The sequence below is a fragment of the Geotrypetes seraphini genome, chromosome 7 (assembly GCF_902459505.1).
Source record: "Geotrypetes seraphini chromosome 7, aGeoSer1.1, whole genome shotgun sequence".
Taxonomy (NCBI): Eukaryota; Metazoa; Chordata; class Amphibia; order Gymnophiona; family Dermophiidae; genus Geotrypetes; species Geotrypetes seraphini.
The window spans coordinates 86,699,711-86,726,368 of NC_047090.1; the positions used below are offsets into that span (position 1 = coordinate 86,699,711).

Below are 26,658 nucleotides of genomic sequence, written 5' to 3' on the forward strand. Positions count from 1 at the left end.
CTGGCACCCTCCCCCACGCGATCCGGCATCCTCCCCGCTCGCGTCGCACCCCCCCCTCCCGCCGCAATCTGGCATCCCCCAGCACCCACCCAAACACACTGCCCGAAGATCTGCGTCTTCTTGTTTGCTGGGCCTTGAGCATCTATGCATGCTCAAGACCTTCAAGTTCACGAGAATCTCGGAGAGAGCGTGAACTCGAAGGCTTTGAGCATGCGCAGATGCTCAAGGCCCAGCAAACAAGAAGACACAGATATTCAGGCACTGGCATGTCCTGTGCGTTGATGCCGGTGCCGGTGCCAGATGGGGGTAAGCAGTGTGTTCGGGTGGGTGCTGGGGGATGCCAGATCGCGGCGGGGGGGTGCAATGTGAGCGGGGGAATGCCAGATCACGGGGGGGGGGGCACGATGCCAGTTCTTGGGAGGTAGAGCAGCGCCGCTGGCCTTGGGGGGTTGGAGTGGGTGGGAACGTATCAAGCGAGTTTCCCTTAGTTCCTATGGGCAAACTCGCTTTGATATACGAGTATTTTGGTTTACGAGCATGCTTCTGGAACGAATTATGCTCGTAAACCAAGGTACCACTGTATATCCATTATCCTACTCCAGAGCCATGATCCTGGCAGTTTGGGAGTCCCACGTGTGGGAATATTATGCCTGCTTGTCCTTGGAGAAAGCAAAGATACTTACTTTGTAGCAGGTGTTGTCCAAGGTCAGCAGGCATATATTATCATAGCCCGCCTACCTCTCCTAATTTGCTTTTTAGCTTTGTTACTGGTCCTCGTGAACTGAAATCAGGTGGGAAGGCACCGGCACACATGCAGTTTGGGCACTGCCTAAAGATTTAAAATGACAGTGAATTTGGGCAGTGTCCGTACAGGGTTCTGTGGATGACATCACCCACATGTGAGAATATATGCCTGCTATCCTTGGAGAACACCTAATTCAGGTAAGTAGCTTTGCTATCTGTGTTCACCATGCCACATATCAAAAGATCTCACAGTAGATAGCAACATTTGCTGTAAATGTTTTTAAGCTCTTAATTATTAAATTTTTTAACCTGCTTTATGTAATCGCCATTTCTGACAACAGCACATCCTGAATGAAGAAAATAACTTTAGAAACTTTTAAAATATTCATATTCAAATAATGAAACCTATTATCCTAGAAGCTAATTTTGGCAAGTGCATCCCATATAGTTATTGGAATAAGGCTATTCACCAATACAGTTGCATATATTTGATTTGATTAAATAGTTTGGCAAGTGTGTTTCATTTAATATTACAAGCTATTGAACCAATCAAATGCCTGTGTAGACAGTAGTACTGTTCCCAAAATGTTAACTACTATGAAATCTAGCAACCTTATTTCAAAAATGTTTTTCTTATAAGCAGATATTAGGAGAAAGCTTATTAATAAGATTTCTAGTGACTTAATCTTTTTTTTTGGGGGGAGGAGGGTTAATGTTATAACAGGATTCCTCTATGAGTACAAAATGGCCCCTTTTTTAAAGGCCATTTTATTAAGGTAATATAGGTGCTTGTGTAAAGTAGGCTCCTAGAATCAGCCCCAAAAGCCTTCTAATTCACACACACAAGTTTACGCATACTTTGAAAAAGGTATAAATGTGAGCAGGTGTTTTATATTTATAATCAATTAAGTAATTATGGGAAAAGCTGTGATATTATTGCTTAAACTTCCTTATAAGTTTAAGAGAACCTTTTTTATAATAACACAATCTATGTTTCTATTAAATAAATAAATTATTAAATGAAGTGCTCAGACCCACAACTTATGTGCCAAGTGGTCATAGGGACCATCATAGCTGTTAACTATCCCATACCGCCTGTTTTAAAAAAGCATTATTCCACATTACTAATGCAATTATGTTTGACTTATCTGAATGTCCTTGGCAGTAAACTTTGTTATTATGGCAACCACTGCTAAGTAGATTTAGTGTTAGTGCTAATATATTCAGCTACTGTCCTATTGAGTCGTTCCCCCAACTCAAGTTTCGCCCACCAATGCTTCTTCAGTAGGGGACGCTATAACAGATAAAATATACCCTATGTCAGTGCCCCTGGCTACTATCATGTGAACTATACTAACTTCCTAATATATTATAATATTAACTTTTCATACATTATCTCAGCCATAACTCTCAGGAGCTCACAATTCACAATCGAATAGAAGTTCGCTACAACTGTCGCTTTCCCTTTTCCTACCCATGCTTCCAAGTTATATTCCTGCGTCAAGATGACACAGCTCATTGGGAACAGACTGGTCATCGACTGAAGGATTTAAAATATATAGTACTTGTCATGGTCAGAATGAATCAGGTGATCTCTCTCAATATTTGTTGAAGCATGAACACAAATTCATTTTCAAATGGCACACCTTAGCTCCAGAAACTGAACGGTTTCAACTTTAGTAGGTAATGTTAACCTTAAAGAGTTTTTATTATTTTGGCTCTCTTCCAAGCCTCTTTGTAAAATGGATAACATCTTGACACAGGGATATAATCTGGAAACATGGATAGGGAAAAAGGAAAAGCTACTGTTTTAGTGAACAAAATGTTCAACTGTGAATTGTGAGCTCTGAGAGTTATGGTTGAGATAAGGTATGAAAAGTTAATATTATAATATAATATATTAGGAAGTTAGTATAGTTCACACAACAGTAGCCAGGGGCATTGATATAGGGTATATTTTATTATAATAATAATAATACCGTAGGGGAAATGCTGCTGCTGCACAGGAAAGTAGTGAGGGGGAGGGAAATGGAGAGGGAAGGAATGCTGGTAATATACATTAAAAAAAAACTTACTCTGAAACTTCAGTTATTACAAAAAAATAGGTGACATATGACACCTCCATATACAAACAGAGAGAGACACACACAGGAAAAAAAAAACCCTTAAAGACAAGGAGCAATAGAGAAAGATTGAAAGAAAGAAAAAAATAAAAGGAGAGAGAGACACAGAAAAAAAAAATCCACATACATCAGCCAAAGAGACAAACACCAAAACAAACACAGGGCAGGGAAGCGCCAACAAAAAAGACTTCAGCCGCGAGCCGCTTAATGGGACCAGGCAGGCAGCCATGCGAGGGACAGCAACAGAATTAAAAAAGGTAACGTGCAGGGAGAAGCTGGGCCTGCCTGTGGGGAACACAATAAGGGAAGGGGGGGGCCCTTGGAGCAGGCTAGACTGCGGGAATGGAAGGCGGAGGGGCCAAAAGGAGCAGGCCACTTCGTGGTAAGAGTAGGGAAGAGGGTGGGGGAAAATGCTGCTGCTGCTGCACAGGGACCTGGAGGGGGAGGGAAATGCGAGCAGGAAGAGGTGATGATGGACAGGGGGGAAAAAAAAGAAGGGAGGCTTATTGCTGGACAGGAGGAACAGGAAGAGGTGATGATGGACACGGGGGGGGGGAATGAAGGGAGGCCTACTGCTGGATAGGGGGAGCAGGAAGAGGTGCTGATGGACAGGGGGGAGGTAAAACAAAGAGAGAAGGGCTGCTGCTGGATAAGGGGAGCAGTGAAGGGGTGTTGGTGAACACAGGGGAGGTAAAAAGAAGGGAGAATGGACAGGAAAAAGCGGCTAAGGAGACAGAGAGAGAAAGAAATAAAGACAGACACACACATATATTCTAGCACCCGTTAATGTAACGGGCTATAAAGCTAGTACTTTAATAAAATACATTCAGTATAAAATCATAACTGAGGTTTGTGCGGATGGGATCAGATGGTTTGTGAGGACCGAGCTCACGAAGACGGGGCGGAAACGGGGTTTTTAAATTTCAGTCCTAGTAGTTTGCCAGTCCACAAAATAATTTTTTTTTTCCTCCGGTCCATAGGTGTAAAAAGGTTGAAGAACACCACCTCTCTCGGTGCCAGTCCAGTCTGAGCCAGTCACGGCACCGACCACAATCTCGAGACTTCAGCACTAATTCTCCGGCGCTGTACTCATTCCATCCGGAATTCTGACTCTGTTGGAGATTCTGAGGAACCATTCTTTACTACAGCTGATGACACGGGGGAAGCCACTGCTTGCCCTGTATCGGTAGCATGGAATATTGCTAGACCTTAGGTTTTGGCCAGGTACTAGTGATCTGGATTGGCCACCGTGAGAACGGGCTACTGGGCTTGATGGACCATTGGTCTGGCCCAGTAAGGCTATTCTTATGTTCTTATGGTGATTGTTCAGCTTTAGCTTCACCAGAGCATCTCTTTCTGCTGCTGCTTGTTCTTCTGAACAGTTGTTGTTGTCTACAGCATTGTCTTCCACTGCCTGACTCTGCCCCTTCAGACTTTAAATGCAGTAAAGAGTTTTTAGAGGTTTTGGATTATGAATGATCGCCAAAGGGAAATATTGAAGTTTTTACTTCCTCCCTTTTTGAGGGAGACTTTCTACATGCATTTCAAGTCTCCGTTTTTTCCACTTGAGTCCTTCAACAGCCTCAACTTCATGAGTCTCTAGTGGTAGAATCGACCTTGAAGAAATCTTCAGGCACTAGTGTCTTTCCATCTGTACCTGCTTCTTCTCAATCAAGGAGGTAAAGGCAACATTTATGTCAGTTCATCAGGCTGCTTAATAAAAGACTTCTCAGTCTTTTTGACGTGGTCCTCAGGAGCATAGCCTCAGTTTCCTTTTTTTCCACTTAAAACTAAGACTTTCTTTTCGGTGTTGATGTGGAAGGAGAGCCTACATTGCTACTATACACCAAATTAATATTGTCCACAGCATCGTCTTCCTCTGCTTGACTCTGCCTTTTCGATAAAAAGAAGAAACAATGAAAATTGGCTTTTTCTGGGTGGCGAGAACTAACAAGGGTGGAGAGCCGATCTGTTAGTCTTCCCGTCACTACAGTTATTCCTTTGTTTTGCTGCAATACAGGATCAACCAGGTGTATTTGTACTTCACTGGCCTTCCACTGTTCCACTAATGTTAGAGGGTGTCTGCTTGAGAGCATCCAGACTATGACAGAGTCTCCTACATTCCTTCCTACTTCATGCCGGAGGTTTGGGAGTGGCTGTAGGGGAGGAGGAGGCCACTCAATCCTTTTTAGGATATTTTTTCTTCTGGTGTTGATCGCAGCTTTTCCTTTTTTTGCTTGCTCGGGGGGTATTTGTTCATATAATACACTTTGTGTGTTTTTTCCTCACATTGCCCTCTTCTTTTTTCTGGGGTCCATTAGCCCTTTCGGACCTTTGACTTTTTGGCCACTATCCGGATGTTAATATCCCTGAATTCTCAGGGTTTGGAGTTTTCTTCTTCCCAATCGATTGGTTTTAACACCTTTCGGTTATAAAAAAAAAGTGTTGGTGGCAGATTCATCCTTACCAGTTTTTCTCTATGGTAAACTGATTCTATGCACACAACCACAGTTTCTACCGAAAGTGGTGACAAAGTTTCGTCTCAATCAATCGATTGTTCTTCCAGATTTTTTTTCATAAGTTTCATTCTTTTGTAGGAAAAACGCATCATTGCTTTCTGGACTATTAAGTGTGCTTTGGCTTTTCACCTCACCAGGACAGACTTATGGACTGCTCCCCATCTCTTCCTCTCTTTTAATCCTAATAAGTTGGGGCATTCTGTTTCCAAGAGAACGATTTCCAACTGGGTAGTGGCCTGCATATCATTCTGCTATGCTCAGACTGGACTGCAACTGGAAAATCGTGTCACATCTCACAAAGTCTGAGCTATGGCAGCTTCTGTAGCTTTCCTTAGATCTACTCCTATTGAGGAAATCTGTAAAGCTGCCACCTGGTCCTCAGTTCATACATTCACCTCGCATTATTGTCTAGAGTCTTTCTCTAGATGGGATGGGCACTTCGGCCACTCAGTATTACGGATTATATTTTCTTAAAGGCCAACTCTCCCACCATCCCTTTCTAGTTAGCTTGGAGGTCACCCATGTGTGAAAATATGCTGCCTGCTTGTCTTGGGGTTAAGTACAATTACTTACCATAACAGGTGTTATCCAGGGACAGCAGGCAGATATTCTCACAACCCATCTCCCCTAGTTGGCTTCTTAGCTGGCTTACCTTAACTGAGGGACCGCACGCCTACGTCTGGCGGGAAGGCACTCGCGCATGCACGGTACGGGCTATTGCAAACTTTCTAAAGTTTTAAAGTGGCGATGTACTTTTAAAGTGTCCGTACCGGGGGTTTTGTCGGTAACATCACCTGTGTGTGAGAATATCTGCCTACTGTCCCTGGATAACACCTGTTACAATAAGTAACTGCTTTTTTAAAAACAGGCACTATGGGACAGTGAACAGCTTTGATGGTCCCTATGGCAACCAGTGCAATGTCTAGTCACTTGGCACATAGGATGTGGGTCTGAGCATTTTACTTAATAATTTATTAATTTAATAGAAACATTAAAAAAAAAAAAAAAAAGGTTCTTAAAAAAAAAAAGGTTCTCTGTGATATATGAGGAAATTTTATAAGTGTACCCATGTAGTTTATAAAATGCACACATACATTGCAAATCCATCTCTGCTTTGACTAAACTTTGTGTTGATCTTGTAAAATTAAGTACACTCTTTCTGTGCATCTGCTTTTTATATGCATTTGCAGTCACGATTTTATAGAAGCCCGTTTCTGCATATAAAACAGGCTTTACATGAAGAAAAAGCTTTATAAAATTATTTACTGCCATAATCTCCTCCAATATAGTACTAGTGCTCAATGTCTCCATGTAAACATCTGAAAAACTGGCTAGCCATTTTTGGTTTTGATTTTTTTTTGTGTGTATGTGCTGTGTATGGTACTATATCACACCCCAGTCCTTACAGATGCACTTTCTGAACACTAGTTTAAAATATTTGCTTAGTCTTGCTGAGGTTATTTCTCTAGTAATTTCTAGTGAGAAAAGATAAGAGCAGTGAAGTGTAATTTTGAAAATCCATTCTTTCAATATAATTTGTTTAATGTAGAACAAAAAACTAGCTGCAAAGATAAATTCAAGTTGCCAAATTGAAAAAGTACCTGAATCCTGCATGAAACCAATTTATATTCCAAATTTTTGTTCTTGTCTTTTAAGTATTATGTGGGGTACTGCATTTCAACAACTAATTTTAAAACCAATAAGAAAAATGAATAACTCACGGACTTCCTGTTTTGTTAATTTCTTTTCTACCCTGTGATTGTATCATTTATTTTATTTTCCCCTCTTTAGATCATTAAATATCTGTTCTGTTTATCTGAAGGTAAGATCAAGCATCACATCCCTTCCTTTGTTATCTATGATTAAGGAAACTATGCTTTGTAATCAAGTCTTTTGAAAACTCTCCTCAGAGTTCTTTGCACTTAACTAAAAATAAAAATCCAAAAGCACCACTTATTTTATCCTTTCACTTTCTTTCACTAATCCTAGGCATTGCATGAAATGCTAACATTCACATGGAGTCAAAATGGGTGTAGCTACTATTGAACTTGTAACACCTAACTATAGTGTCCTCGTATTTATGGCATGAACGTGTACTACTGGTTGGCACTGGTGTGTTTTGGACTTATGAGTCTTAGTGATTTCATTAAGGATTCCATGTCATACTGCTATCAAATGAGTGAGTGAGGGGAGAAATGAAGGTAATGTAAAAATAAAGGTTACAGGGACTGTTAAGTGAAACATGATATGCAAAGGCAAGTGGGAATAACAAAATGTAAGTCTGCTAAGGACATTGGTTAAGAATGTTGCCAAACATCCACAAATATTCTACATATTATAGTATTTATTTGTTGTCAAAGGTTGACTTTAAAAAAAAAAAATATATATATATATATATAAACCTATTCTTCTGCTGTAACATGCAGCAAAGATAATTTTTTAAATCTTTTACAGGAGTGCTAAACAGAGCATAATGTCATTCTTCTTCCTTGTGATAGGATACTAGCCAATGCAAATCTGGTCAAAGCTTACAGCCTACTTATTTGTTTGAAAATCGCCACACAGTAAAAGAATTTTAAATCTGGAATTTTTCTGTTTTCAAAAAGAGAAGATTTATTTTCTAATGTAGTAGGTTAAGTTCAATATATTAGGCTTTACCCTCTGACAGTTTAATTGGGTCAAGATAAATCCCTTGTTTCATGGCTTCAGTCAGTCATCAACTGAGTGGTCTTGTCCCTTAATAATATGTAACACCTGGCTCATTGTTAAGGACAATTTGAGAACTACAAACAAAGGAAGAAACATATGTAACTGAAAGGAGTAGTTTAATTATGTAACAATATATTTTTTTAATAAATTTAATGTAACAAATTTTTAAAATAATATTTTCTCTGAGGACAAGCAGGTGTTCTATTCTCATACAAGCAGGTGACATCAACCACAGAACCCGGCACAGACACATACCAAGCACATTGTTACTTTAAATTTATTAAGGCAGTTCCTGTATCATGCGTGTGCTTACTGTTTCCTGCCTGACGTCAGTTTACAGGACCATCCATCATTTTCCGTGGAGCTGAGAAGTTGTGTCTTCAGTTTTCTCCTCATTGTCTCAAATGTTTTCAGATGTTTAGTGCCTTCCTGTCATTATTTTCCTTACCTTTTGTCATAATTCTTTCTTTTTATAGTATTTCTTCATTTCTACCAGATTTGGTTCATTTTTGTCACTTTTCCATTTTTATCCTTCGGGCCAATTCAAGGCCTTTTTCTCCCTAGGAGCATCAATCATTTTCGGCTCCATCTGTATATGTGCTCTCTGGGCCATTCAGCCCTTCGACTTTTGCATCAGCCGTTTTCCTTTCTATGTCAAAATCAGTACTGAGCAGCTTCAAAAAAATGTTCTTGATGCAATAGGATCCATCAAAAGAATCCACCCTCAGCACTACAAATTCACAATTATTCATACATTCAGTCGTTCAATAATTTACCAATGAACTGTATAAATCACATAATCAAATAAATTCATACATACATATAATACTTTAATAATATCACTATAATCATCAATAATCAACATATACATACAAATAACCAAAGCTTAAAAAAGCAAAGGAAACCAGTCGTTCATACTGTTAACATGTTCACGCCAGTCACTACAACAGTCACTTATCTTGAATGGAACCAAACTGCAGCTTGAATTCAGCTAGTTCATCTTCCAAAGTGTAGTCCACCAAGATATCAGGAACAGATCGGAGTCCTTAGCTTTAGTTCATATGTTCATGTGCAAAATGATCCCAAAGTCACCACAATAGACAGAGTGCAAGTGCATAAATCCAATGAAGTAATCCAAAAAACATCCAACTCCCTCCTCAACACAAGCCATGTTTTGATATTGGTCTTTATCAAGAGGAAGAGTAACGCTGGGGAAAACAATAAAGCACAAAAACATATCGACTGCAATACACATCACATAACATATCAGCTTACTCAAACAAACAATATAAATATAAGCAATCATACCAGGCAGGAAGTAGAAGCTGACTTAACCAGGAGCCACAAGCAAGGCCGCCACACAGGCATAATGACAACAGAGAGAGAGTGGCGCATTAAATAAGAAAATACGTGATGACGAAAGCCACAGCTAAAAATCATTCAAAAAAAACGATTGAAAACAATCAGTTACTAACTAAAAAAGATATGTATATTTTTAATGCAACACCAGCCACTCAGTCTCTCTATTGAGACCATTTGGAATCGCAGTGCGCCAAGAAAAAATCAGACATTGCTCCTGGAGATTAAGATTAACAAAGTCAGCATCTATGAGTCAAACATGGTTATTTTTATTACATAGAGTGTTATGGACCCCGACGCGCTTGCATAAGATAGATAATACTAGATCTAATAGATGTTGGCATTATAAAATAGAAGTAGGGACATTGGATCATTTAATTTTTTTTTTGTCCCTGTATAAAAGCTTTTTGGAATTTAATTTGGCCCCAAATAAATATATTACTAGAAAATCACGTAGGACTCTCATATGATACCATATTATTCGGTACTGCAATGAGAACACAGAGTCCAATATCAGCAAATAATAATAAATTACTTTTAATATTGACAGGAGTTGCCATGCAGCAAATCACACAAAATTGGAAAGATTTTACCAAACTAAATTATACATTCTGGTGGAACTCGGTATGTCACATTTACAAAATGGAGAAAATTTTGGCTTTACAACAAGGAAATATTAAAAATTTTAAGAAAATATGGGATCCATTGACTAATTATTCTAGAGATCAGATATCTTAACACATTGATAATAGTAATATAGGGTTAGGGTGGGAAATATAGATATTAATATGAAAGAAAAATGGAAAAACAATTAATAGGGGAAAGGGATGAATATCTATGATATGAATTTGTACATACATATATATTTTATTATACATTTTATAATATGTGATTCATGAATTGAAAGAATGAAAATTCTATAAATAAAAAGTTAAAAAAAAGACGTTGCTCCTGGTAAGTTAACAGCCGAGAAATATCCCCCCCCCCCCCAGTGTTGGCAGCAAACTGTTTAAATCTAAGCTTCCCATCTACACCCCCACTCGCACCCTCCGCTCAAAATCGGAAATACGCCTATGCATTCCCCCTGGAAGGTCCCTCCTCTCAGAAACTGCCCGCAAACAATCCTACAGCCACTTCATCCCACATCTCTGGAATAAACTCCCCCCCCCAACTCAGGCAACAGAACTCTTTATTGACATTCCGTAAAATGGTAAAGACCCTCCTCTTCAACTAAAGATCTCCCTCAGTCTACACCCCCCCCTCTCTCTTCTCTCCCCTATTTAACTTCTCCTAAATTTCAGTATAGTCCTCTCTTAGTCTGTACTCTGATAAATTGTCTGTACTCTGAAAAATTGTTTGTACCCTGATAAATACTGCACAATCTTGTATGTCCAAGCACCTAAACCTATTGTACATCTTATTTGCCTAATTACTTCTACTGTGTATGTTTACTTGTAGACCGTTCTGAGCTACTGGGAGAACGGGATATAAATCTAAATAAATAAATAAATAAAATAAATAAATAAAGACACAGAAACGCAAATCAGATAAAAAGTGCTTAAATTGAACCCAATGGTCCACCAATGGGGCTTCACTTTTCTGGGTTCTAATACAACTGAGATGTTCAGCAATATGAAATTTGATTGCTCTCTTGGTCTGCCTGATATAAAGCTTATTACAAGGACAAAAAATGCCATACACTACTTGAGAGGAACAACAATTGGTTTTTTGTTGTAATTTAAACTGTATATGCACATTAGGAATTAATACACTCTCAGTGCTCATAGAATATTGACAATACCTACACCTTCCACAAGGAGTATGATCCATCTCACCATCATCAATCAAATAATAAGAATGATATTTCAAACATTCCCCCAAATTTTTACTGTGCTTGAAAGCAAACCTAGGCTTGCTACCAAACACCGAATGAAAACTTAACAAATGTCAATGTTGGCCAATGATGTTCTGTACATAGGATGACAAGGGAGAAAAGGGAAGCACACAAGTGATCCTTTGATCAAGCTTCTCTCTAGGAGACTTAGGAAGAAACAGCCATTGTCGTTCAGCATAAGTAGCATGTTTGGCTGCCCGTCTTATCACACGAGCAGGATCTGGAAAACGGAACATCCAGTGAGATCATCAAGTTTGCAGACGACACAAAACTCTGCCGGGCAATCAGATCGCAGGAGGACAGTGAGGAACTCCAGAGCGATTTGTGTCGGTTAGAAAAATTGGCGGAGAAATGGCAAATGAAGTTCAACGTGGAGAAATGCAAGGTAATGCATTTAGGCAGTAAAAATAAGGAATACGAGTACAGAATGTCAGGTGCAACTCTGGGAAAAAGTGAACAAGAAAGGGATTTGGGTGTACTGATAGATAGGACCCTGAAGCCGTCGGCACAATGTGCGGCAGCGGCAAATAAGGCAAATAGAATGTTGGGCATGATAAAGAAAGGAATCTCGAGTAGATCGGAGAAAGTTATAATGCCGCTTTATAGGGCAATGGTCAGACCCCACTTGGAATACTGCGTCCAACATTGGTCTCCCTACTTAAAGAAGGATATAAAACTGCTGGAGAGGGTGCAGAGACGAGCAACTAAACTAGTGAAGGGTATGGAGAAACTGGAATATGAGGATCGACTTAAAACACTGGGATTGTTCTCCCTTGAGAAAAGGAGACTGCGTGGGGATATGATCGAAACCTTCAAAATACTGAAAGGAATCGACAAAATAGAGCAGAAAAAACTATTTACATTGTCCAATTTGACACGGACAAGAGGACATGAAATGAAGCTAAGGGGGGGCAAGTTCAGGACTAATATCAGGAAGTTCTGCTTCACACAGAGAGTGGTTGACATCTGGAATACTCTCCCAGGGGAGATTATTGCGGAATCGACAGTCCTAGGCTTCAAAAGCAAACTAGATGCATATCTCCTTGAGAGAGGCATATAAAGATATGGTTGGCTATAAAATAAGCCAGGTGTATACCTAGCAGGGCCTCCGCGTGTGCGGATCGCCGGACTTGATGGACCGAAGGTCTGATCCGGAGATGGCGCTTCTTATGTTCTTATATCCCTGTTTGAATCTCTGGGACATCTGATGAATTTGATTTATAAAGTCCATTTCGGAAGAGCACAGACGTTTAAGTCTCAGCATCTGTCCCATAGGTATACTATTGCGCAATGCTATCGGGTGATAGCTCCGGTAATGAAGCAACGAATTAGTGTCCGTAGACTTTCGAAAAATAGAGATATCAAAATGTCCATCACAGTACCATAACTGTATATCCAAAAAGCTGCAATAGGATCATTTCGGGCTCTGATCTGCATACTTGTAATTGGTGTGTCCATTACCTAGGTCCTGAATATCGGGACATTTCATGTGATAATCTGTCACTGTATGCAAAAGAGGTCACTTAAAGCCTTCAAACTTCAGTTTAGCAAACTTTTCAGTACTGTGTCGGCATCAACATCAAACATGGCTGGTGACTCTGAACCCGACACTCCAACTCCTGTTATACCTGTATTTTCATCATTGACACCATATCAGGAGCGTTGAGCATTAGGCTCCATGCAGCATCAAGACTCTGCTTCCTCTTCATCGATACCTTGTGTTGAGGGACATCACATGTAAAAAAGTTAAGAAACACAAAATTTCTTCCCCTTCTAGGCATGCTTCTGGCTCCTCCTAAGCATTGACTTAATTGACACACAGTAAACGTCGATGCCCAGAGGACTATTCTCCATTTCTCCAGATGATATCTCCGCACTGGTGTACCACAACATTGAGGTCTCCCACACCATGCCAACCACTACAGCAGACTACTACCATGCCAGCGTCTTTCTTCTCTAGCACCAACTGTCCAAGAGGAGATCCAGGCTATGCTGAGACAAGAGTTTTCGGGACTACTGCAGACACAATCTCCACATACTTCAAAGACTACCATACCAGCCTTATCCCAGTCCAAAGATGCATCAAAGTGTCGATTGAGGACAAAATCATGCACTCTTGCAGAGTTGATGCGAACCCACTCAACTCGTACATCAACATCAGTGGAGGAAGCATCCCTTGTTTGACCTCGATGCACAGTTGATGCTCAACTCAATGCACCTCGGCACTAAAGAATGGCATAGGAGAAAATTTGTCCCTGCTCTTCGAGCTCGGTCCTTGCCCTGTCCCTGCAAACCATCTGATACCATCCGCACAAGCCTCGAATAGTTATGATTTTATATTGAACTTATTTTATTAAAGTATAAAAAGAAACAATTGTCATTTTATAAATCACAAATAATACAGAACAAGGATCAACAAAATTCCTGTCTCCCTTCTCCTCTCCCTCACAAATATCCCCTCCACTATTGAGAAAACTGAACAAGCCAAATTACATAGAGAAATCAAGCTATCAGAGTACTTCAGTCACACAAGGCAGGAATAGTGTTAGGGGAGTGCAACTAGGGCAACTGCCCCTTGATCAAAGAAAGCCCTAAGCCAACTGGAAGCTAAACATAAGAACATAAGAAGTTGCCTCCGCTGAGGCAGACCCTAGGTCCATCCTGCTCAGCAGTCCGCTCCCGCGGCGGCCCATCAGGCCCATTGCCTGAGCAATGGTCTATACCTATCTATACCCCTCAATCCCTTTTTCTTCTAGGAATCTATCCAAACCTTCTTTGAAACCATTTAATGTTTTCTTGTCTACAACAGCCTCTGGAAGCGCGTTCCGTGTATCCACCACCCTCTGAGTGAAAAAGAACTTCCTAGCGTTTGTTCTAAACCTGTCCCCTTTCAATTTCTCCGAGTGCCCCCTTGTACTTGTGGCGCCCCTTAATTTGAAAAATCTGCCCCTGTCTACTTTTTCTATGCCCTTCAGGATCTTGAAGGTTTCTATCATGTCTCCTCTAAGTCTTCGCTTCTCCAGGGAGAAAAGTCCCAACTGCTTCAATCTTTCGGTATATGGGAGATTTTCCATTCCCTTTATCAGTCTAGTTGCTCTTCTTTGTACTCCCTCAAGTACCGCCATGTCTTTCTTGAGGTACGGTGACCAGTACTGGACGCAGTACTCCAGATGCGGCCGCACCATTGCACGATACAGTGGCATGATGACTTCTTTCGTCCTGGTTGTAATACCCTTCTTAATGATACCCAACATTCTGTTTGCTTTCCTTGAGGCCGTGGCGCATTGCTCCGATTCCTTCAGTGTTGCATCTACCATCACTCCCAGGTCTCTCTCCAGGTTGCTGACCCCTAGTGGTGTTCCCCCCATTTTGTATGTGAACATCGGGTTCTTTTTCCCCACGTGCATGACCTTGCATTTCCCCACGTTGAAGCTCATCTGCCATTTTTCGGCCCACTTTTCCAGCTGTGTTAGATCCTTTTGAAGATCTTCGCAGTCTTCCCTGGTTTGAGCCCTGCTGTATAGTTTGGTGTCATCTGCAAATTTAATGACCTCACACTTGGTTCCCGCCTCTAGGTCGTTTATGTAGATATTGAACAGGAGCGGTCCCAGCACCGACCCCTGCGGAACTCCGCTCGTGACCCCTTTCCAGTCAGAGTAGTGGCCCTTTACGCCAACCCTCTGTTTCCTGTTTGCCAGCCAGATTTTGATCCATCGGTGGACCTCCCCTTGTACCCCGTGGTTCCATATCTTTTTAAGCAGTCTCTCGTGTGGCACCTTGTCGAAGGCTTTTTGGAAGTCAAGGTAAATGATGTCTATAGATTCCCCTTTATCCATCTGGCTGCTCACCCCCTCAAAGAAGTACAATAAGTTACTGAGGCATGACCTACCCTTGCAGAAGCCGTGTTGACTCGGTTTTAGCTGCCCATTTTTTTCGATGTGCTCACAGATGCTGTCTTTAATCAGTGCCTCCATCATCTTTCCCGGGACTGAGGTCAGGCTCACCGGCCTGTAGTTTCCCGGGTCTCCTCTTGCGCCCTTCTTGAAGAAGCACAGCCTGGGCTTTGCGGTCCCCAGTTGTTTCTAACACCAGTTCTACAGGATACATATTTCAAATCTGATATATTCTAATCACAAAATAGAAAATAAAATTATTTTTATCTACTTTTTATTGACTCATTTTATTTTTCAAATCATGTTAGTCTCAGGCTCTGGTCTCTGTTTTCTTTTGTCTTCTCTTAACTCACTTACCAGGATCTCCTGACCATTTGACATTTCTTCTTTCTCCATGCTCACTATCCATATTCTATTTCTGTTCCCCATGTTCAGCATCTTCCTTCTCTGTCTCCTATATGTCCCTTTCTAGTTCTTCCACTGTGCCCATCTCCCTGCCTTCATCATCTCACCATTCTATGATCCCCTCCCATTGTTTTCAGTATCACTCCTCTATATCCTTATGCCCCCTCTTGGCAATTCAGCGTCACCATAATATTGGCCAAAGGGGTTTGAATGACTCAGTTCTCCAGATTGGAAACATTAATCTTAAGAGGACATGTCACTCTCAAAGTCATGTATTGATGGGAGACCACTGGGACTATTCATTTTAAATTTATAGCCAAAGAAGTAGAATTCCAAGTCTTCAATACCAGCATCAAAAGATTCTTATCCTATGCATCAGGCAAAGTCTAAGAAGCATGGGGATAAATGGACAATACTCGGACTGGAATAGCGTCACCAGTGGGGTGCCGCAGGGCTTGGTGCTTGGATCTGTGCTCTTCAGCACCTTTATAAATGATCTGGAAATTGGTACGATGAGCGAGGTGTTTAAATTTGCGGACGATACTAAGCTATTCAGAATAGTGAAGACACAGGAGGATTGCGATGATCTGCAATGTGACATAAACATGCTTGAGAAATGGGCTGCGACATGGCAAATGAGGTTCAACGTGGATAAGTGTAAGGTGATGCATGTCGATAACAAAAATCTCATGCACGAATACAGGATGTCTGGGGCTGTACTTGGAGAGACCTCCCAGGAAAGAGACTTGGGAGTTCTGATTGACATGTCGATGAAGCCATCCATGCAATGTGCGGCGGAGGCGAAGAGGGCGAACAGAATGCTAGGAATGATTAAAAAGGGGATCACGAACAGATCAGAGAGGGTTATCATGCCGCTGTACCGGGCCATGGTGCGCCCTCACCTGGAATACTGCGTCCAGCACTGGTCGCCGTACATGAAGAAGGACATGGTACTACTCGAAAGGGTCCAGAGAAGAGCGACTAAAATGGTTAAGGGGCTGGAGGAGTTGCCGTACAGTGAGAGACTGAAGAAACTGAGCCTCTTCTCCCTTGAAAAGAGGAGACTGCGAGGGGACTTGATCGAAACATTCAAAATACTGAAGGGAATAGACTTAGTAGATAAAGACAGACTGTTCACCCTTTCCAAGGTAGGGAGAATGAGAGGGCACTCTCTAAAGTTGAAAGGGGATAGATTCCGTACAAACATAAGGAAATTCTTCTTCACCCAGAGAGTGGTGGAAAACTGGAACGCTCTTCCGGAATCTTTAATAGGGGAAAACACACTTCAGGGTTTCAAAATTAAGTTGGACAAGTTCTTGCTAAACTGGAATGTACGCAGGTGAGGCTGGACTCATTTAGAGCACTGGTCTTTGACCTGAGGGCCACTGAGTGAGCAGACTACTGGGCAGGATGGACACTGGTCTGACCAAGCAGCGGCAATTCTTATGTTCTTATCCCATTGGCATATAATCCCAGGATCATAGAAATATTGGCATTTCCCAAAAAGTCTTCAAAATGCTCCCATACAGAGGACTACTTAAACTCTTATCACCTAGTCTTCCTCCTCTCTCTCTCTCTCTCTCACATACACACACACCCCTCTCCATGGCCAGTCTGCCTATTCTTTCTCTCTGTCTCTCACACACACACCTCACACTGGCCAGTCTGTCATCTCTCTCTACATACACACCTACCTCTTCGGACAAAAAACCTAATCCAACAAATCTGCAGTAAGGATGCAGTGGAGCAAAGACAAAAAAAAAAAAAAAAGAACTGCAGACAGATGTACAAGATGCAGGCAAAGTTTATTAAAGCAAACAAACAATTTGTTGCGTACAAATAGACCACTTTATACAGAATATAGGACCCAACACGGTCTGTGTTTTGATCAACACATCTTTTTCATAGAGTGATGGTATCAAAGGATATGCAACAAATATGCCTGATCTGTATGCTGTGTTCTATGTTGATGATCGTTTGCTGTTGAAAAAACAAACAACCTTCAAATAAGAAAGAATCTTTACCAAAAGACCATAGACTTTAACAATTTGAAAGGTGGAAAGACCAAGTATTCACAGCCATATGCCTTTGGAACAAGTCCAGTCAAAACGACCATTTAGTGAACTGTCATTGGTCTCATATACCCTTCTTGTATTTTATGTTTTGACACTTGTGACAATAAAGTTTTTTCAATTAATGGTTCAATTTTTCTATATTTGTTTGTTTTGGGGTTTTTTTGCTTCTTAAAAAACTGAATACATTTTTTGTAGTTTTTTTTGTAGTAGCGGTACTAGCAGCTCTTAGCTATATAGAGTGGCTTAAAAAATATGAACAGCTCTCAGCTGTTTTCTTGCTGTGCTATATTTCACTCAATGGAGCGGCCCCGTTTCACTCGAATGCGAGCTTCATCAGGAAAGATTAAACTATGCAGGCTGGTGGTTCAAAGCCATTTAGCCATCATTTAACCTCGCGCTCAGCCAAAATCGTTTTGTTGCATTTGTGGAAAGAGTAAACAAGTGATTCACGTTTACCCTTTCCACTCCGCTCAGTATTTTATAGACCTCTCTCATATCACTTCTGAGCCATCTCTTCTCCAAGCTGAAGAGCCCTAGCTGCTTTAGCATTTCCTCAAAGGGAAGTCGTTCCATCCCTTTTATTATTTTTGTTGCCCTTCTCTGTACCTTTTCTAATTCCGCTATATCTTTTTGTTAGATACAGCATCCAGAATTGCACACAGTATTCAAGATGCAGCCATACCATAGCATCTTGAAAGTATATCTTCATAGTGTGTGCCCTCAGGAGATAGAATAATTTAAATTTATCATTATTATTATTATTAAAAAACTTTATTATCCTGTTTAAACTCTGCTTTGGCATTTCACATCTCTAGGAATTTATATAAGTAGAGATTGCCTAGTGCCCAGTTAAATTGTGTTGACTAAACCCAGATATTTAGCAGTACATATCCAGAGAGTACTGCCATATATACAGGCAAACCACCACTGTTAGTACCTGTCCAGGGAACTCCAGATATTCAGTACCAATGGGGGCCAGCACTGAATATCTGTGTCAACTAGAGATTGTGCGTTCTTTTATCTAGTTCCGCGGTTATGGAATAATTTTCCCATAGATTTGAGAAAAGAAGAATCATATATAAATTTTAAGAGACACCTAAAAGCACATTTTTTTCAATTGGCTTTCTCAAATTGAATAATTGAGTTTGGGACTGTAATCTGTATTTATATAATGATTAATTTTTGATATGGAAATTTTTTTTAACTGTATGTATTAAATATGATTTACTGAGATTTGATTGTTTTTTATTGAATTACTATTAGAATTATTATTATGGAGGTGTTAACTGCTTAGTATTTTAGGGAAAAAATGATTTTTAACTTTTGCTTTTATTCTTTTCTATCCTATTTTTAAATGGAGTTCCTTTCTTAATGAATGTGTTTTATATATTGTACACCGCTTGGATCCTTTTTAGGCTGTTATGCGGTATAGAAAGTTTTTAATAAACATAATTCAGCCAGTGCTAAATAGCATTTATAGAAATGCAATCTGTCTCTATTTCAGTATTGACTATATAGATTTTGCTGCTTTTGTTTTATTACATTTGCAGTTTTATATTGTGAACTGAAGTGGATAGTACTGAAAAAGTAGGTAAAAAGAAAACATCCAAAAATAAATATTTATTTGGATGGATAATTAAATAAAATTGTACCACCTCTCTACCAGTTCAATAACCACTATATTTTCGATAGATTTTTACCTTGATTTCAGTATCCTAGGACTGTCGGGTGTTCTGCAGAACCCAGAGTAAAGCAACTTCTGTAAACAGGCCCTCTGCCCACTAAAACTGAAGCGTAGAGCATGCTATATACTTTAAGGGCTAGATTAACTAAGCCCACCGATCGTGTTTGCGTTCGTGTACCGACCCGATGTTCCTCAGACCCGATTCACTAACCTTGGTGCCAATCAACCTCCAATTCGATCTGATCCGCGCTTGCAAATGAGAGGAAATGGCATGCAAATGTAGGAAGGCAGCGATTCACTAAACATTTTCAGGAACACCGACTTGGCTGGCCTATCAATAAAGAAGTGACTGCTGAGGATCAGTCACTCACGTCCATGCTGACTCTCCTGCCCTTGAAGCTGCCCCAACTCTCCTGCTCTCTGCTGCCCTTCCCTGATGGATCTTATAAGAGTTTGTTGTAGAACAGCTGTGAGTGCCTGGCAGGTTTCTCCCCTGTTTATTCCTGATATTTCTTACCAGGCACTCCTATTTATATCAGTGTCAGAACAAGAGGCAGCACTCGGGACTGTGGAACCATGGGAGGAAGAGATTTCTGTTTGCATCCTCATCATCAACATGATTTCCCAGGACATTTGAAAGCTAGCCTTGCAAACTGTATTTCCTGCACTCAGCACCGCTTATAGACCTGCAAGAAGAGATGCTAAACTCCAATGTTAACCACCAACGGCAAGAGCCTCAACTCTCCTGCTCTCTGCCGCCCTGCAGTGCAAACCCGTGGTTTTAGCCCAAGGGTTTAAAGCGGAGCTGCACTAGGGCGTATTCTGTTCTGTTCCAGAACACGCCACAGTGCAGCCCCGCTTTAAACCCGGGGTTAAAACCACGGGCTTACGAATAAAAAAGTTTTTTAAAAATTGCACCGAGAGCAAAAAAAAAAAAAAAGCACGAAGAGAAAGCGCATGCACCGGACCATCTACAGGCAAAGAAGATGGTCTGTGCATGCATCAGGATCGCTCTTCAATGATCCGTGTAGTCGGTTAGGGGCGTGCCTCCAATCGACCTAATTTGCATGTGGACGTGTTGTAAATCGGGCGCCCAGCCACCTCACGGATCAGATCGCCCACGGATCAGATCCATGAGGTTAGTGAATCTAGGCCTAAATGTCCTACTTTATTTTTTACATTCTGGTATTTGCATGTAGACTCTTTAAAGTTATTCTTTTTATTTTTATTCATACCTGTTCAGTTTTAGCAGTTGATTGTTAATTTGAAATTTGTTTAGCTCCTCTACTTTTAAATCCATCTGTGCTTCTTCCTGCAAAGGGATGATACAGTATTTTATGTTTAAGACATTATGTTCATTCTTTGGATTGTACAGCTTTGGTGAAGCACCTGTGGGATGTAGAACAGGAGACATTATTATTACTTTGTCCTACAAGAGCTAATATTTCCTTCTATCAAAAGGTGGTGCAGATTATAATTACTACCTGGATCATGGAGACTTTAGCTCAAAAATGGTTGGTTGATTTGGTTGCTAAACCACATCTTACAGGTGCTGATTTGCGACTTCTAATGAAACAATTACCTGCTTTGACCTGTTCTGCCATTTTGAAGAAACAGCAATATAAACTACGGTATATATTTCTTCATGATGTGCAAAAGCAGCAGGTTTTTTTCCTGTTTAATATGTTCAACGGTGCAACCTAATTTAGCACATACTGTATGTTTTGGGAATGCCTTTGCTTATTTGAAATGCATACTTCGAATTTCCTTGCTACTCAGCTCAGCGCTTATGTTGTTTGATAATGTTATGGTCAACCTTTTTTAAGAAAAGGGATATGACATTTGATACAGAAGGCTTGTCTCTTGAGGAAAAATGTATTTTTAAAAATAAATTTAACTGGAGGTCTACTCATGCACCTGCATTCTCAGTGGAAGAAAGCATGCTATTATTTATTAAAAATGGAACACTTAAATGCAAAACATTCTACTTAAAAAATTTGACAACTATTTCATATTACTTGGTCCTCAGTGTGAGAGATCTTGCCTCATAGTCACATAGAAGGGGCCTATTCCGATTGGCCCAGGCATCTCAGGCCCCACCTGTGGGCCTGTGGGTGGGATTTGAGCCACCTGGGCCAATCAGGCCCTAAGGCCAGCCATTCAACGGATGGCTGGCCTGCCGGACGGACGGGCTTGGCACCCGTCCGTCCGACCAACAAATTTGAGGTATGGGGAGGGGGATTGGGAGTGGGGGGGGTCGGCGGGGTCTCATGGGTCAGCGGTAGGGGGCCAATCGGGGGTTTGGGGGGTGTTTGTGGGAGGGGGATGCGTTGAGGGCAGGAGGACCTGGGATCCCTCTTGCCCGTATCTTAGTGGGGGGGTAGGGGGTTCGCCTGGGCAGGAGGACTTGGGCTCCCTCCTGCCCAATCGTAATCGGCGGGAGGGTGGTTCAGGGTGCCGCGGGGCAAGAGGGCTTGGACTCCCTCTTGTCCCGATCCAGTCGGGGAACGTTGGGCTCACCGTGGCAAGAGGGCTTGGGCTCCCTCTTGCCCCGATCCAGTCATGGAATGTCGGGCTCACCGTGGCAAGAGGGCTTGGCCTCCCTCTTGCCACGATCGTAGTCGGCAGGTCCAGGAGGGCTTAGGCTCTCTCCTGGCCCGATCGGATCGGGGAGAAGGGTGGATCGCTGCAGGAGAGATGGGTCATCTCTCCTGCTGCTTTAGCTATCCCAAGTGCCGCATTTGGCGGCACTTGGTGGTATCGCTATTGCGGCAGGGGAGATGAGGCATCTCTCCTGCCCCGATGGTTGCAGTGGGGGGTGGGTATGTTGCCAGACTGCTGAGCTGATCGCACCAGTTGCCATCAGCTCAGCGGCCCCTTTTTCAGCACTTAGACCTGTTTTGACTTGGTCTAAGTCAAAACGTATAAGTGCCGACTAGGCAACCTATCAAAACCTTTGGTTATACCTGCTGTACGCCTAGGTCTAGGTCGGCCCACCTCCCGCCCTTTCCCCTCCTCTAAAAATGCCTCTTTTCGCTCTATGCATTTGGAGGCAGGGGAGAGGCCTAATCTGATTTTAGATACGTCTAAAACCAGCTTTGATTATGGGTACTTGGACGACCAGGCTTTTTGATCGTCCAAGTACCCATTTAGGCCACTTTTTAGATGTTTGCTTTTTTTTATTATGAGCCCCATAATGTTTTACTGAATGTTTGTTTGACTGTTATATAACATGTCTGACTCTTGATTTTTTTTTTTTTAAACCCTTTTTTGATACACCCTGGAAATTGGGGAATTGGGATTAGGTGGGGGTGGGGAGGGTTGGATGGGATAGGTGGAAGGTATAGTATATCTTGCCTGATTGGTTTTCAATTACTGCAGAGGAGAAATAACCTGCAGTCATTGTTTTCTGTATTGTTTATATTTCTTCAACCTTGGTAATAGTCGGTAGGACAATAAAGGGGGAGGTGGAAAAATATATAATGCTATTCACAAAAATTGCTTTGTGCTGCATATAATTCTGTGCTGATGGTTGTTGGATTATTATTTGCTATATAATAATCTATGAAGTTAATAAAAATTATTTTTCAAAATATAATCCATCTGTACTATCCTCCACAACTGTTTTTGTTTCAGTTGTCCATAACAGCTGACTGATTGTTTGACCTGGAATAGGTTTCGTATCCTCCAAACATTTTAAAGCTAATAGCTTCCCATTCAGTCAACTATTGCCACAATCCTAAATTGTCATGTACACGCTCATCACACAGATCACTTGGCTCTTGCCCTCACATGGGATTTTGCTTCTCAGTATAGCAAGCATTCATATTTAACATTAGATTTATATATTTACACATCATAGTGTATGGCCTCTCAAATAAATTGTTCCCAGTGCCAAAGAGAAGGAGCCTCCGCCTGAACCCAGTATTTCAGAATTGTTTCCCTAATCAACAGTAAGGTTGCATATATCAAGTTTTCTTCACTTCTGGGATCTTTTACTTTTTAAATTCTCTTATGGTCTCAAGAAACAATAACTTATCCTCCAAATTCTATATATGGTACTCAAAATTGTACACACAAATTTGGACGTGCGCAGTTGAATGAGCCAATCAGTGCCAATAATTAGGTGCTAATTGGCAACAATTAGAATTTATGTATGCATCTTCCTACATGGGATTCTGTAAAGAAGTGCAAGTAAATTTTTCCATGCAGATCTGGAAAAGGATGTGGCCATGGGAGGGGCATGGACGGATCACGGTGTATTCCTCGAGTTTGCACAGTGTTACAGAATATTGTAGATCTGTGCCTAATTTAGGCATGAGGATCTACACCAGGTTTCGGTTGGTGTAAATCCTTTTACCCCAAACTGAGCGTGGATCCTGGCACTAAGCATTGTTCTATAAACCCAGTTTGGAGCACCATTTATAGAATAGCACTTAGCGCTTTTTTTGGCACCAGTTACAGCAGGGGTATCCAACCTTTTGGCTTCCCTGGGCTGCATTGGGCGAAAAAAATTTTCTAGGGCCCCGCAAACGCTACAGCAAGACAGAGGAGGGCGCTGGCAAGACAGTAAACACCCGGGGGCAGCAGAGGAAAACACTGTATCGCCCTCGACCGGGGTCGCACAAAATACTTCATGGGGCCACAAGTTGGACACCCCTGAGTTACAGAATCTAGTCCTATATGTCCACTCAAAACCTGTAACCTTTTTCTTTCTGTATCAGTGCCTCACTATAAATCTTTAATTTCAGTCATTCTAAAAGAGTGCCTTCTTTGGACTAAACTGATTTTAAGATTGCTGACTAGTCAGAATATGGCTGCTAAGATGATTTTTGGGGGATAAAGAGATCAGATCATGCTATACATAGTCTGGTGAGACTTAAGGCCCATATTATCTTTAAACTATTTATGCAGGAATTTGTCCTGTATATTTAGGGCTCCTTTTACAAAGCTGCGCTAGCGGTTTTAGCGCGCGCTAGACACTAATGCCAGCATTGAGCTGGCGTTAGTTCTAGCCACGTAGCGTGGGTTTAGCGCACGCTAAAATTCTGCTTGCGCTAAAAACGCTATCGCAGCTTTGTAAAAGGAACCTTTAATTTCTTTATTTTCATTTCCTCTATCTCCTATGTCTTCATGTGCTGAATAATTTTTCATAGTTTATCTTTCATCATTTGTTAAGGTTAAATATTTAAAACATCAATTTCTGCATCATTTCCTTATCAAACAGTTATTAACAGTTATCAAACAGCTTGGGGGTGTTTACCATCTGAACTGTGATTGATGTCATCAGATTTGCTTTTCTGTGAAGAACTGAAGGCTTATCTATTTAGAAAGTTTCTACCAAGCTTTTCTATTACCCTGTTCCAAGATATGTATTTTATTCATATGCTATCAACTTTGAACCTGGTTTTCAGGGAGCTGTGGAATATAAAAACCATTTCTACCTGGACGTTACAGTTAAGGAAGGAACCCTCATTCCACAACTTCATCTTTGCTCCTTTTCCCTTGTGATGTATACCCCATGCAGAAATCTATACTGCGCTTCCTGGAAAGCTGCATTAGTTACATAGTGATAAACAATGCCACTGGTATGGAACTGCTGTTTATCAATATTCTGTGTTGTGTCTTAGGACCATGCCTCTGCCAGACTCTAAGCATTTAACCTTTTTGTCTCCTAATCAACTTATCTAGGTGATAAAAACCAAACTTATATATTTTGCCTCTCTGTAAACTATCTGTTGCTCTAATTCTGTGCGGAAGTGCATAATCTGAAAGTTATGGAAATGATTTATGGTTGAAATGTCTTGCCTCTGTTTGATTTGAACAAAGGATGGGAACTGACTTCTTCCTGTCTCAAACAAGTGACATGTTATTTTACATCCCTTTCCTCTCCAACCCAGGAAGTCAAAGTCCAGTGGAAAATCATATTTTCATATAAGGATACATCTCATGAATAACTTGAGCTAAAATACTGCACCACTGCCACACTTTCTTGAATGGTGTCATCACCCCCTTTTTCCCCTCTTTGACTCTCTTCTCCTGGGATCATTTGTAAATTTACTCCATACCAAAATATGAGGTCTGTTCATACAAATTGATCTGCAATTCTGTGCACCCAGTTTTGATCCTTATAATTCCTGGGTCTTTTGTAATCTTTGCAGTCAATGGCTCCTGTGACCATTTCAAGAGCAGGAGTGAGAGGATAGTTTCAAGTTTTATTTGGTCTTGATATGCTGCTTTTAAATGCAAAGCGGTTTACAATTATACAGAAATAAAAATGTTAAAAATATAAAATGGTAGATAGATTCACATGAACAGTACAGACATAATATGATACATAAGGATAAATGGGAAGGATACATTGCATAAAAATAAAAAGAAAAGGGAAAGTGAAAAATGAAAGGGGTAGAGGGAATCTTTAATGTTAGGCCTAATGTCTGAGGCTTATGAATAGGGAGACCTAGAAATAGATTTCAAAAGCATCTTTGAAAAGAAATGTTTTAAGACTAGATTTAAAGTTGTTGAGGAAGTTGCGTCAGGAGAGAAGTTTCAGGGCAGCCACATGCGCCTTGAGAAAAGGCTTGGGCTGCTTGGAGACAGAAAAACGAAAATCACCAGCAAAGGTGAGAAGAAGGAGGGAGATGCCTGGACCATGGCGATCGGAAGGGAGGGGTTGCTGGACAGCGCGAAGGGCGCTGAAGGGAAGTGGAGAGAGAGGGGGAGGGGGAAGAGAGGAACAGATGCTGAAGGGAAATGGGGAGGAGAGAGTGGGGAGCAGATGCTGCATGGAAGTGGGGAGGAGAGAGTGAGAAGAACACGCTGGAAGGAAGTGGAGAGAGAGGAGGAGGGGACAGAGAAGTAGACTTTGCATGTTAGTGGGTGGGAGAGAGAGGGGAGAAGACGCTGAAGGGAAGTGGGGAGGAGTGAAAATGGAGCAGACTCTGGAAGGAAGTGGAGAGGAGAGAGAGCACGTACTGGATGGAAGGAGGGGATAAAGAAAAGAACACATGCAGGATTGGGGGAAGAGGATATATTTAGTGAGATACTGGAATGGGTGAGGGAAGTAGGTAGACACAATGAAAGGGAAATTGACTGGAAAGTAAGTAGACAAGAAGTAGAAAGCAAATTGAGAAGGAAGAGCAGAAAAGGAAGGGAAAGGGAGAGAAGAGAGAGATACCAGATCTGAAGGGAGGAAAGGAGGAGAGAGATGCTAAAAACCACCTGGGGGAGGGAGTGAGAGATGGAAGGGAAGA

General features: G+C 41.3%; 1 protein-coding gene across 9 annotated transcripts in view; it reads left to right on the forward strand.

Annotated features, from left to right (window-relative positions):
* Positions 1-26,658, forward strand: part of RALGAPA1 (Ral GTPase activating protein catalytic subunit alpha 1) — a 678,446-nt gene that overhangs the window by 612,550 nt on the left and 39,238 nt on the right. Inside the window, exon 41 of one of the 9 annotated variants that reach the window (XM_033952522.1) lies at positions 7,178-7,208. The exons of the other annotated variants lie outside the window; for them this stretch is intronic. Coding sequence (XP_033808413.1) covers positions 7,178-7,185 — 8 coding nt within the window. The 3' untranslated portion in view covers positions 7,186-7,208. The remainder of the gene's footprint in view (positions 1-7,177; positions 7,209-26,658) is intronic. 9 annotated transcript variants of the gene reach the window in all.